Source organism: Pan paniscus, chromosome 8, assembly GCF_029289425.2.
Source record: "Pan paniscus chromosome 8, NHGRI_mPanPan1-v2.0_pri, whole genome shotgun sequence".
Classification (NCBI taxonomy): Eukaryota; Metazoa; Chordata; class Mammalia; order Primates; family Hominidae; genus Pan; species Pan paniscus.
In genome coordinates, this window is record NC_073257.2 from 138,499,707 (window position 1) to 138,512,993 (window position 13,287).

At 46.9% G+C, this 13,287-nt stretch overlaps 1 protein-coding gene across 8 annotated transcripts in view; it reads right to left on the minus strand.

Annotated features, from left to right (window-relative positions):
• Positions 1-13,287, minus strand: part of C8H10orf90 (chromosome 8 C10orf90 homolog) — a 256,566-nt gene that overhangs the window by 222,981 nt on the left and 20,298 nt on the right. For 7 of the 8 annotated variants that reach the window (XM_055093466.2, XM_055093465.2, XM_055093471.2 and 4 more), the window contains one exon: positions 9,042-9,114. The exons of the other annotated variant lie outside the window; for it this stretch is intronic. In XM_055093466.2, coding sequence (XP_054949441.1) covers positions 9,042-9,114 — 73 coding nt within the window. The remainder of the gene's footprint in view (positions 1-9,041; positions 9,115-13,287) is intronic. 8 annotated transcript variants of the gene reach the window in all.

Below are 13,287 nucleotides of genomic sequence, written 5' to 3' on the forward strand. Positions count from 1 at the left end.
GATTCAGCGTGGTGAGTAGAAAGCAGACACAAGGGGACATGCACTCTGTGTCATCTCAAAGTCCTATTGATGTCTGCCTTCTGCCTTGGAGATGGGCCTGATTCCCTGTCTCCATGCCCCACCCAGACTTCATCCTAGACTTAGCTCCTACCTCCCACCAGCCAGCCCATTCCCCCACCAGGGGGTTATTGAGTGCTTAGGCACAGCACCGAGACTGGCAAGCAAAATCAGACAGGCCCCTGTTCTTGCGGAGCTTGTAGTTTGGATGGAGGAGCAAGTATTCATCAAATCCAAATCAACCTGAAAGCATGACTGCAACAGGCACAGCAGGGGAGAGAAAGGTGGACACCACCGATTGGTCATGACATCGGGCTGGCTTCCAGAGGACATGCAGGTAAGGGGCTACAGGTCAGGTCGGTGAGGGTCATGGCCACTTGGCAGGATGGAATCCACAGGCATGGGCAGGGATCCCAAAGCAGGAGGCACATGGCGGCAGAGGGTGGGACAGAGTGGGAAGGAGATGGAGTGCAGGGTGCAGGACCCAGGGCCTCGGGGCCTTTTGCACCACAATAAAAATGGTCCTTATTCCAAGAACAACTGGAAGGCATGGAAGGGTCCTAAGCAGGGGTGATGTGGTCTGAGCAGGTCATTCTGGCTGTAGATGGAGATGAGAATGAGGAAGGTACAGTTGGGCTATTGCAGGAGTCCAGGCCAGCATGTCAGTGGCTAGAGAGAAGAGGCTGGGCCCCAAAGATGATGAGGAAGCAAATCAGAAGGACTTACTCATGGTTGGACATTGGAGTGAGGGAAGGCAGAAAGACTCCAGGTTTCCGGCGTGGCTGACAACGGCGGTGCCGTTGCTGACATGGAACAGCATTCCTGAGTTCAGAGCGATGGCGGGCTCTAGGTCGGGGTTCACTGGGCCCCCCTGCCTCCCTAGGCCCAGTCTAGAACTCAGATTTCTGCATTGCTCTGGGAAGTGAATTCATGACTTGGATCTGATTCCTCTGCCCGATCCTGGGACCTCAGGAGCTCTGGATGGGGCTGGTCATGAGCCAGGGATGTGTGTGGGACCTGGGCACCACCTCTTTCCACTGTATCCCCACCCTACATTCCCAGTCACCCAAATGTGCCTCCTCTGAGGACTCTGTGTCCTCTTGCTGCACCCCTGACACTGCCTCTTGCCTGGTTGGTGTCCACACTTACCTCTCACCACGCCCCTAGGAGCCAAGTCTCAACTTCCTGTCACACCTTCTAGCACACCTGGATCAGCAGGTGTGCTGACCCCTGGGTCCCAGCTGGTCTCATTCTGCCCACTCCTCTACATCTTCTCTCTCCCCCTGCCAGGCCCTCCTGGTGAAAGGCCTAACATCAAGGTCCAGTATGACGTGTGCCTTGACATCTGGGGAAAATGATGAGGGCCTTGGACGGCCTATCATAGTTCCTCTCCCACGCTGCTCCCTCAGATAAGCTCCCCCAGCCAAACAGCCCTCCTTATCACGGGATCACAGGAACCCGAGGTCACCCCGCCCTCTTTTTACTACAAAGCCTGCCTCCCACAGACCCAATGTGTTCACACGGTTCCTCAGTGCAGTCCTCACGGAGCCCTCCTCCCTGGAGCCATGAGTGTATGTGGCTAATAAACAGCTGTTGACCTCAACTGTCCAGTGCTGGGTATCATGTGTGGGCATTTCCATCACGCTAGAGCAGCAATCCTTCCCTCACCACCAGGGTGAAGAGGAGGCCATTAAAACAGCCTTTTATGGAATAACTTTACGCTGAGTAACTCTTAGACATGGGGGAACGACAATCACTTGGATGAGCAAATATTACACCTTTCTTTCTTAAAAACCCAGCAAACTCCAAAAGACCGTGAGTGGTGGTTTTCACAGGGATGCTCATGACAACTTCTTGCACACCCGTAGGCTCTGATGCTACAGGCCTGGGCGAGGCCTGGAGACCTATTTCTGTTGTAGGCTTGATCGGTGATTCAGATGCACCCCTCCAGTTGACAACTGCTGCCAACTCAAAGCTATTTATCTTGCTCTGTGGTTGCAGGAAAATCTCGTCTCCATGGCGCATGGTGTGCGGTTGCTGCTCAGCCATGATACTCAGGCCTCTTAACGATATCTCCCCAGGAGGTGCTCCTTCTAAGCAAAACCAAAAACCAGTGCCAGACGCCTGTCTCTCAGACCTGGTTCCTTTATTCAGATCAGGATACCGATGCCCAAAGGTGCCCACCCTGACACCCATGGCGAGGTAGAAGGGCTCAAACACTTCAGAGGGGGAATTCATTGAAATCATGGGTAGGTCTCCTCATTCCACTCTTCTGAGAATGAGACACGGGGTCTCCTGGACTGTCCCCCACATGTCCACCCCAATGTCTGATTTCCTCACATCTGGATGAAGTCTTGTTGCCAACTGCCTTGGTACACAAGAGGCAGTAACTGAGCATTCATGCTTTTGAGAGGAAGCTGTAAAATCTGGCTGATGCATTTCTGTCTGACACAAAGCTATATAGACTGCGAAATCTGCAGTTGAGCTCCTTTCGTAGTACAATGTTTTACCAATTATTTTTTAAATTACATTACGTTACCAGGTGATAGGCAAAGGCCAAATTAGAGCAGAAACTCATGCAGGAGGAAACAGTTGCTTATTGCACTATTTGTGGGTGATTGCAGCAAAATTGGGGGTCAAGGCCCAGGGAGCCACGAAGCAGAGTAGAAGATGGCACAGAAGCACAGCGGCTCTTCATAAGAGGACACACAGGTGTCACACAGTGGCAAGGGCCGGATGGTCTATTTTCTCTCTAATAACATCCTACCCAAGCAGGCACAACAGACTCAAATGCATCCCCTTATGGCCTCCACAGGAAGCAGGAGTAAATGCGTTTTATTCTCCAGTGATCAGAAAAGCGATGCTGCCTTTTTCCACCGCCGCTGTGCACGGCAGGGTGGATGCTAGCTGAAGTAAACACCAAGCAGACCCCATCCAAGCCACTTCTGGGGGAGCCTCTGTCCCTCTCAACAAGGGAAGCTGAGGAGCAGGTCAGAAGCCTGTTGCTCAAAGCTCTTGAAGAGCAGAAAGGCAGATGTTTTCCCCGTGGGGTTCTCAGCCACTCACACGCTGATTCCCGCCCTGCTCCGCAGGTTTGCCTGGGAGGGTAAAGTGAGAGCCTCTGAAGGAGAAATGGCTCCAATAGCTTCTTCATACAAATGATGCCATTCAGTCTATTGAACCACTTCTCCCTGCTGATCCCTGAGCTTGGAAACATAGAGATGAGAAAATAAGGTCCCTACACTCAGAGCCCACGGTCCTGGAGAGAAAAAGGATGAGTCAGCAAGGTCATGTGAAAGGATTGTGGTTGTGGTTGTGCAATCGACAAAATGCCCTGGAGAGACCTGGGGTGGGGTGGGGCAGGTTGAATGAAGCTTCAGTCAAAAGAAAGGGTTTTATCAATGGAAACATATAGAAGGGTTTTCAGACAGAAGAGTCTCTGGACAAGGAGAGAGATAGGCAAGGGCTGGGTGAAGAGCACTTGCGAGGCCATGGACCTGGAGAAAAACCCAGAAGAATAAATCAGACTCTGAGGGGGAAAGGCACTAAATGCTATGCCAAGGAGCTTATATTTTGTCCTCTGGGACTGATGTGATTTTTGACTGGAGAAGTTGCATTGATTGGAGATACTCTTATAAATTGTTGAATACATAGCTTCTCCCATGGGCAGGGAGAAATCTATGGGAAGGAGGCAGATGGAGTGAGGTACAATGAAACGGTTTCTGTAACAAAAGATAATCCACACACTGAAATTCCAAAAATTAGAGCCTTCCTAAAAACCAGGTGTTTCAGGGAAAGTAAACAGATAAATGTGGTGTCCCTTCTATACCTTGTTAACAGAGAAGCTGCATTTACAAGTGGCTTCTTCTGGAAGAGAAAATAAATGTAACTCACACCAGGTTCTGGGATGTTTTTAAGGGATCCTAGAACAACCCTTCCTTGAATCATGACGAAGGGTATAGGTAATGGTTTAATTCAGTACTAATGAAATAGAAACTATTGTTATGAAGGAAGCAAATCACTGCTTTTGTAAAATCTGGAATAAAAGAACAATCATCCTCAAGTTTTAAGTGAAATATAATTACTTTATCCCACTCATCAATCAAAGTTTAAAAACTGAAGGTTGTAAAGGTCAGGTTAAATCGATCAGAAGGGAGAAAATTCCACGCCCCCTGCCATCCGCCCCCTCCTTTTTCCCTAAACCAAGTGAATTAGTCATTAAAAGTTCCAAGTGACCTTCATCATTTCCCTCTCTATTTACATTTCCCCTAAATGATTTCCCCAGAAATGGCTGAACTAGACACCTGACTTCCAATCGCCCTCAATCCATAGACCAAGCAGTCTCATCGGCAGACAGGTAGCACAGTGATGGGGAAATGTTACAAAATCTTTTTGTAACATGCAGAATGGGGATCTGAAAGGGACTTTTTACCTCTCTCTGATTTTAAAAGCAGATGTGAGTTTGGACAGAATAGTCACCCTTCCTACATTTGTTTTCTCCTTTCGTGTTCAGATCCTATTAATCATAGTAAACTAATCTTTTACACAGGCCAAGAAATTTCAAAGGCCCTGCCAGGAGGACAATTTAACTATAAGAAATCCACTCCCCACCCTTCCCAGTCTTGGAATTTCCAGTGACTGAGGAGGTGAATAGCTTCATTGTGAAAACGAAGGATGCAGAAATGAAAATTCAGAGATGACATTCAATTCTGATTTCCTGCTTGGGCTCTATGCACCCTGTTTGGAACAAATACCCCACTGATGGAGCTGCTGCTGGAGGCTACCACCCGCATCACTGAAGTTTAGAGCAGCTTCATAAAGATCACAGCATCCAAAAGCACCCTTGTCTAAGAGCAAACCAAGAAATGAGGAAGTGGAAGGACCATTCCAAAGATGAATTGCTAATTGATGGCAAGGTCAATGCCGGCACTACATACTTCAATTTAAAAGACAAGGCCGGGTGTGGTGGCTCACACCTGTAATTCCAGCACTTTGGGAGGCCAAGGCAGGCAGATCACGAGGTCAGGAGATCAAGACCATCCTGGCTAACACGGTGAAACCCTGTCTCTACTAAAAATACAAAAAATTAGCCAGGAGTGGTGGTGGGCGCCTGTAGTCCCAGCTACTCGGGAGGCTGAGGCAGGAGAATGGCATGAACCCGGGAGGCGGAGCTTGCAGTGAGCCGAGATTGTGCCACTGCACTCCAGCCTGGGCAACAGAGCAAGACTCCGTCTCAAAAAAAAAAAATACAAAACTCTGATGTCTGCTCTGTGGTTTTCAGGACAGTGCTCCTCTTCCCACCCCACACATGTGGCTCCTCCTGGTTTTGCAGCTCCATCCTCTTCCCAACTCATACCTTCTCTCCCACTGTAATCTCAGCCATTCTCATGGTTTCGCATACCACCCTCGTGTACACCATGATGATATCAAGATTTACAACCCTGACCTGTCTCTTGATCTCTATGCCACACTGCCAGCTGCTTCCTGAGCATCTGGAGCAGATGAGGTCACACTGACCTCTCACACGTAGAGTTTCCAAACACCACAAACTCAGGATCCTCCCACCAGCACCCCACTAACCCCATAAGCCTCCTGGATCCTGAGTTCCCTACCTTATGAATGACAGCACTATCTATCCAAGAACATCTTTAACTTTTCCCTTACCCCAACAGCATGTAAATAATTTGACTAATTTCTAGGGCTCCAAAAGTTCTAGCCACCATAACCACTGCCCCAGCTAAACCCACATTACCTGCCACCTGGAATATCACAACAGAGTTGTCTTCCTAGCACTTGGATCAGATAGTGTATTCCAGCAACTTCAAAATACTTCATTGTTCCTCTTTGCCTACCTAATAAATACAGATTAAAAATAGGTGAGAAGGCTGATTTATTTTGGCTTAATGCCATTGAAAAGCTTTCTAACAATTCCTGCTGTGTGAGCCTGCCATGGGCTGCCTTAAAACAGAGTGAGTCCCCTGTCCCTGAAGTTTACTATGTGGCCAGCCCACTCCACAGGGCCTTCCCCATTCCTGCATGGGGATGATTAAGAGGGGTTTAAAACATCAGACATCTCAGAGAAGCTAGACAGAAGGACCTCTGTGGCCCTTCCCAAGCTGGAGATTCTACGGGCCTACTTATGCCTTTTGAGATACACGCCTGGCCCACGGATTCCTTCTAGAACATTGCCCCACTAGCTCATCACCCCCAGGATTGGGTCTCTGGAAGTTGTACATCTAATTTCTGACCTTGCCTCCTGACTGATGGTTGGGTCAGCATGGCGCCTGACCCAGCAGTTCCAGGTAAGGGTCCGCACGCTTTTGCTGCCAGGGCCCAAGTAGCAACCTTGGTTCCTGTCTTTCTATACCCCAGTGCCTCATCCTCCCATGAAGTTCACTGGTTTCCTTACAACAGTTTCCCTTTGTCTACAATAGTGGGTTTCTGGTCTCCAAACCCAGAGTTTGACCTAAAACTCTGTTCTCTGGGTTTCCCAAAGCCACTGAGAGGGCTAAGAAAGACTTCATCCTGGTCCCAGGCCCTTCTGATGAGCATGGAAACACGGGCTCTAGTCCTGAGCTAAACTCCCTGTTCTTTCCCGAGGCAGAAAGGCCGGCCATGGAGAGCCCAGAGGGCACGGGTGGCTGCTTAGCCCTCCTTTTGTAGAAAAGGTGCAACTGGACTCCCTCCTTGACCAAACCTCAGCCAGGGTCCTCTGGGCCCTCTTCTTGACTAGGCCTCACCCTTGGCCTGTTTTAAGCCCAGTTTTAGGATTAGTGAGAATCCCTCTGAGCCCAGGATCAGAGAGAATCCTGCTAAGCCAGTTTAGGGAGAATGCCCCCCACCCTTGATGGCTAATCATGTTCACCTTCCCCCACCTTAGATACTAAGTTCCTCTTTGTAATTTTCCATCAGCTGAGTTCCTCACTCTGCCTTTTGGCTGTAAACCTCCAGCTGCCCTTGCTGTATTCAGAGCTGAGCTTAGTCCTGCGCTGAAGTCTCCCTCCTCCACTGCAGAACTCCAGTAAAATCTGTCTTACCATTTTAAACAAGTACCCAGTGCAATTTCTCTTGAACAGATGGAAACAACCTTGCGGGAAGACACAGAAAACATGAGAGGGTGCCTTGGAGAATCAGCCCTGCCGGGAAGCGTGAAACCCATTTAGGTCTGACTCCTTGCCTTCTACTAGAATATACTCAAGGTTTAGGACTGCCTTCAAGTGTTCTTCCATAATCAGCACATATTGGCAGACTAAAAAAAAAGATACAAAGCCAAGAGCTCTGTCTCCCTCCCGACCCAGGGTTGCTTGAGCAATTTCCCTGCAGCCTGCACCGTTAACCTCTAGCCTCCGGCCAGCATGGGCTTGATTCCTAAGCCATTAAAGTGCTCAGCCCCTCTCCAGTAGGCATCCACTGTGGAAGTGCCCGGTCCTAAGATAAAGAGGACCGAGGCATCCACATTTAAGTCACCAGGCCTCATTGTTCTCACGGCCACCTCTGAGTGCTCTGAGGAAAACATGGCACTCTTCTCAGTGTCCCCAAACTCCCTGTGGGATGCAAGTAACCAGACAGGTTTTGGGAGCCTGCCTTTGCTGTTCAGACCACAAGAAGTGCCTGCAAATGGATTCATGTTCTCACTACAGGAAATTTCTGGGCTAAGTTTTCAAAGAGTTCAAACTAAATATCTGTCACTATTAAAAAGCTGGAGGCTGGGTGCAGTGGCTCATGCCAGCAATCCCAGCACTTTGGGAGGCTGAGGTGAGCAGGTTGCTTGAGCCCAGGAGTTTGAGACCAGGCGAAGCAACACGGCAAGATCCCCTTTCTACCAAACAAACAAACAAACAAACAAACAAAACAACTAGCTAGGGATGGTGGTGCGTGCCTGTAGTCCCAGCTACTTGGGAGGCTGAAGTGGGAGGATCGCTTGAGCCCGGGAGTTCAAAGCTGCAGTGAGTCATGATAGCACCACTGCACTCCAGCCTGGGTGACAGAGTGAGACCCTGTCTGAAAAAAAAAAAAAAAAAAAAAGAACAAGCTGTAAACCATGCTTCGGGACTACCAGAAAGGATTAAACACGAAAGCTTGTTTCAAGTAATGTTTTTGTCTTGGGTTGACGGTGTCAGTTTTGGAAAGGAATTCAGGTCCCTGAAATCTTTGCTATAGGCAGGTGGTGGAGAGAAGATATAAATGTGTCTATGTGTGTGTACATGTATACATACATGCATATATATCCACATCCACATACATACAAACACACACATAATCTCATGCACTTTTCATCTATAGCGGCTCATCTGCCACATTTATAAATTAAAATTAAAATGAGGATTAAGAAATAAAATTGTGACATTAAAACATTCTTTTAGAATTGAATTTATTAGTCTCTGAATGGAAATAGTCGATTAACCCAGTAGTCTTATTACAGTTCCATCGGAACATTGGACTAAATCTGTGGGATTTTGCTCACAAAGAGTGGGGCAGGGGAGCTGGTTTTCACATCATTTATGTTAACAAACGTAATAAAAGTTATGAACTGTAACCATCTCACCTAGCGTTTTTACAGTTTAGTGGCTAAGAATGGAAGCTTTATAAAAAAGATTTATGAATGCACATATCCTGCCTATATTTAAATTGCATCCACTTTGTTCTGAGAATATTCATATTTGTCCCATTACTCATCCCTGATGGAGGCCTGCTGCATGCTGGCCTGACCCACATGCTCCACGCTCTGCAGGGAGCTCAGGTTCCAAAGGCACCCCTGAAGTCACCGCTGTGCCTGTGGCATCCTTTAGCCTCACTGCCTGGCTGTTTAGAAATTCAAATCAGCTTCAAATCTTGGCAGAGCCACTGAGCTATCATCTCACGTTTGGGGAAAAACTAGGCTCAAAAGTACATTCCATTATTAATAAAAATAAAAGAGAGAGAGAGAGAGAGAGTAAATAAAGGCTTGAAAGGGAACCCTGCCTGGGCAGGCCCCAGTCCTTTACCTGCATTGGAAAGACTTTCATTTCTTTCCCAGGCAGAATGATCTTTGGGGGATGAGAAGAGTCGACTGTGGATCTAGGAAACAAACAGAAACATTTCCCAATTTCATATTTTGATTTGCCAGATATATAATCTTTAATAATGTACATTATTTTTTTAATCAGGAACATCCTGGAATTTCTCAATTCTCCTGAGAGACAGCTACAGATTGTAATGAGGACTTACTTCCATCTTCTCCTGGGTTACCTCTATCGATGACTAAAAGGAAGGTTTTTGAGGATTTCAAAATGCACAGGAAAAGAGGGAGGGAGGAAAGGAAACTAGAAAAATTCAGCCAACACTGATTTTGCCGTGGATTTGGTTAGCAGATCAAGGAACCACATCTAATATTTCTCTTCTGGCCCATCACAGTGCTGAATGGGTGCTTGGCTGAAGCTGGACATTCAATAAATATTGATAAATTGATTAACTATGAGCCATTCAATTTCAGGCATTTAGGACCCAGTGAAAATAAGCAGAATGTATAGGAAACTATTCTGTTGTCTGCAGGTATGACTGTTTTGCTGACTTTTTCTGCCAAAAGGTAAAGATTTCTTTTGTGATTTTATACTCAAAGCAGTTTGCTGAGGGTGAGACTTTTGGCTCTGATTTCTAACTTTAATGAGACTCCAGAACATCTCATTCCATACTGGGTTTGTCCTACCCCTGTCGTCCCTTGGAATATCCTGTGACCTCGCCCCAAAGCTGGAGAGCAACTGTCCTGATGGTCCTGTCATCATCTTGGCATGACTTGAAGGGGCAACACAGTCATAGAGCACGAGCTGGGCTCTAATTGTGGGCCTCAGTTCATGTCCCAGTCCCGAAGCTGAGTTAAACTTTTTGGTGTTCGGTTCCCATTATCGGCCCCTTCTCATCCCCTGCATCTGGGCAACCAGCTCTGGGGTTGCAGAGGGGAATCTGTAGCCAAGCACTTCTTCCATCCCAAGGAGAAGTCTGGCTTCCCCCCGATCCCATAGTGGAAGAGAAAGAATGGGGTGGGACAAGGACCTAACCTGGGCTGAGATCCAGAGAGTTATTTTCTACCATCTCTGCCCCTCCCCATGGCCCAACTCAGCCACCACCTATCAGCCATGTGATTATTAATTCTAATAAGTGCTGAAAATTATTGAGACTTCACATATACTGGTTATGTATGCTCAGTGCTTTACATACATCCTCTCATTGAATTCTCCCAACTCTCAGAAAGGTATGCTTCTTTTAGCTCCACTGTGAGAGCTCAGAAAGCTAAGCCTTCAGTTTGGTAACAGGCCAAGGTCACCTAGCTGGATGTGATGGAGCCAGGAATCAGATCGGGCCAGTTAGACCCAACACGCTAGCTTTTAGCCAATGTGTTCCAAATGTTGTTTTTGTTACTAAGTGCTATGGTCTAAATGTGTCCCCCAAAATCCATGTGTTGGAAACTTCATCTCCAGTGCAACGGTGTTGAGGGTGGGGCCTAGTGGGAGGTGTTTAAGTCATGAGGACTCTGCCTCATGGATGAATCAATGCTGCTGTTTTTAAAAGGGCTTATAGGAGTGGGCTTGCTCGCTTCTGCTCCTCTGCCATGTTTTTTTTTTTTTTTAATCAGGAACATCTTGGAATTTCTTCATTCTCCCAAGAAACAACTACAGATTGTAATAAGGATGTACTTCCATTTTCTCCTGGGTTACCTCTACCAATGAATAAAAGGAAGGTTTTTGAGGATTTCAAAATGCACAGGAAGGGAGGGAGGGAGGAAGAAGCAAGAAGGCTCTTACCAGATGCAAGTACCTTGATCTTGTACTGCCCAGCCTCCAGAACTGTGAGAAGTAAGTTTCTGTTCTTTATAAATTACACAGTCTCAGATGGTCTGCTATAGCAGCACAAAGAAGACTAAGACACTAAGTATCATTATTTGGCTATTTGACTATATCTGGCAATACTTATATAGCCATTATACTTCTATATATCTTTTTCTCAGACTTAGCGTAGATGCGCCATGGGAAATATTGGATAATGCATAAAAACTTTCAGGGAAGGAAATAAAAATGCTGTAACATTGTATATGGGGCTGGAAAATAATTTAAATCTTAAGTCTGTCAGAAGCAGCAAGTTATCTCTCCACTGCTTCACACCAATCAGGTAGATCTGGAGGCTGTCTTGGAGGTGGAGGGATGCAGAGAGAAACTGGCATAGTGGAAATTTTAAGCTTCTTCTCTCCTGGGTTGTTGTCTTGTGTGGTTCTTTTAAGAAAGATTGTTATGCATATTTTTAATGTAACTCTATCAAGTCTAGCAAGTTAGTTAACCTGGGATATGACAACACAGAATTAATTTTCACTTGAAAAGCTCCTGATGCACCACGTAGTTGTTAGTCAAGAGCCCCAGCCTTGCCATTAAGTAACAAACACTGAAGTGCTTTGGTTTGGATCACAGATGATCTCTCTCTCTCTCTCTCTCTCTCTCTCTCTCTACCCCCAGCAATTCACAATGGATGGCAAATTAACTAAGACCCACAGCGTTCTGCAAATGCCTGGCTTCTCCAAAGCCCAGAACCATGTTCTACAGGCTATGGGCACTATTGATTCAAGAATTTTCAACGATGGGGTGATTCAGGAACTTCTTTCGTCAGCTGGACCCCAGGTCTTAGTCCAGTCACAACATCCTGCAAAGACTTGGCGTGGACTCTGCTTTCTGCTGGTTTCTCACTGTAATCCTTTCACGCAGAAGAGCCACACTTTCCATTGCCATTAGGGTAAAGTCTGATGAGGGCCCTGGTGGTGCCCCTGCTCATCTCTGTGGCATCACTCACTGGGCATCTCTCTCCTGCCACACACTCTATGAGCTCCCCTCATCTCCTTGATTGGTCACACGCTCACCCACCACAGGGCCCTCGCACGCATTGTCCTACTTGCATAACACGTCTCCCTGGTCCTTCTGGAGCTTGGCTCACATGACCTGCCCACATGCGTGTCTCTCCTGACATTGCCTTCAAACCAAGGTCAGGTTTCTGATTTATAAGCTCCTGCAGAAGCATTCTTTTTCCTTCAGAGCACTTGCCTTGGTTTGTAAATACACACTGATGCATGTGAATCTACAACCGATGTCTGCATCTTCCCTCAACCATAACCCCCATGAGAAGAAAGTTGTTGTCCTCACTTGCTAATGGATTCCTCCTCACCCAACCAGGTCTGCCTCCCCCTGAGACCCAGAGGTTGCTGGGAGCAGGGCCTACCTGTACATCTCTGGTGTCCAGCACCGTGGTGGGTGTTAATGAGAAACACAGTGGATGTTTGCAGAAGAAAGGAGAGGAGAAAAGATGGAAGGAAGGAAGGAAGTAGTAAGGGAAAAGGTAGAATGGGAGCTCGGGAGGGAGTGGGGAGGGAGGAAAACGGGACGGGAGGGGAGAGGGAGGGAAAGGGCAGAGTTCCCGATCAAGGTCAGGAGTTAACAGGAGATGCCAGCCTCCGGCCTGCAATGCCTGGGATTTATGTGGCACTCTTTTTACAAGTGGAAATATTTTCCCCAATAAACCAAAGGTTGACTCCAATTTTTAGTATTTACTACTCTGAGGGAGAGCCTGATCAGCCTTTGCTATTTCGTGAGTGATCATTAAGTGACTCCTAATTCAGGCCTTTCAAGACTGTGTCTCCCTTAAGTCTCTGAAGACATTACGGTGTTATTTAGTGAATGGAAACGGTAGTTTACCAAAGCCACACAATGGGAAAAAGATTTAAGAACCATTTTTCACCTCCGTTCCCAGTGACTCATAGGCCTGATTTAAGCCTGGGGTCACATGAGGAGCTATCATTGAGGGCAATTAATCCTCACAGGATCGTCTAACAACTCTGTCACAGAGGCGTGATCATTATTATTTCCACTTTACAGAGCTGGAAAGTGAGGCACAAAGAGGGTAAGTAACTTGCCCAAAGTCACACCCCCCTAGTAATTTAGTAAAGGACCCCACATTGGAACCCATGCTATTAGAATCAGTCCTAGGGAATAGAGAACTATGATTAGGATCAAGTACCGTAAGAAAATCATGACACTCCTTGATAGAGTGGGATGCCCCAGCTGGCAAAGCTCCGATATTCACATGACTTCATTTTGATTCTCCAAATTACCTGAAAGGTGGTGACTAGGACACATAGATTTTTAAAGATATATATAACAAAACTCAGGCCCAGAAAGGATAAGAAACCTAAGTGTCCAAGAACAAGAAAACGGTGGC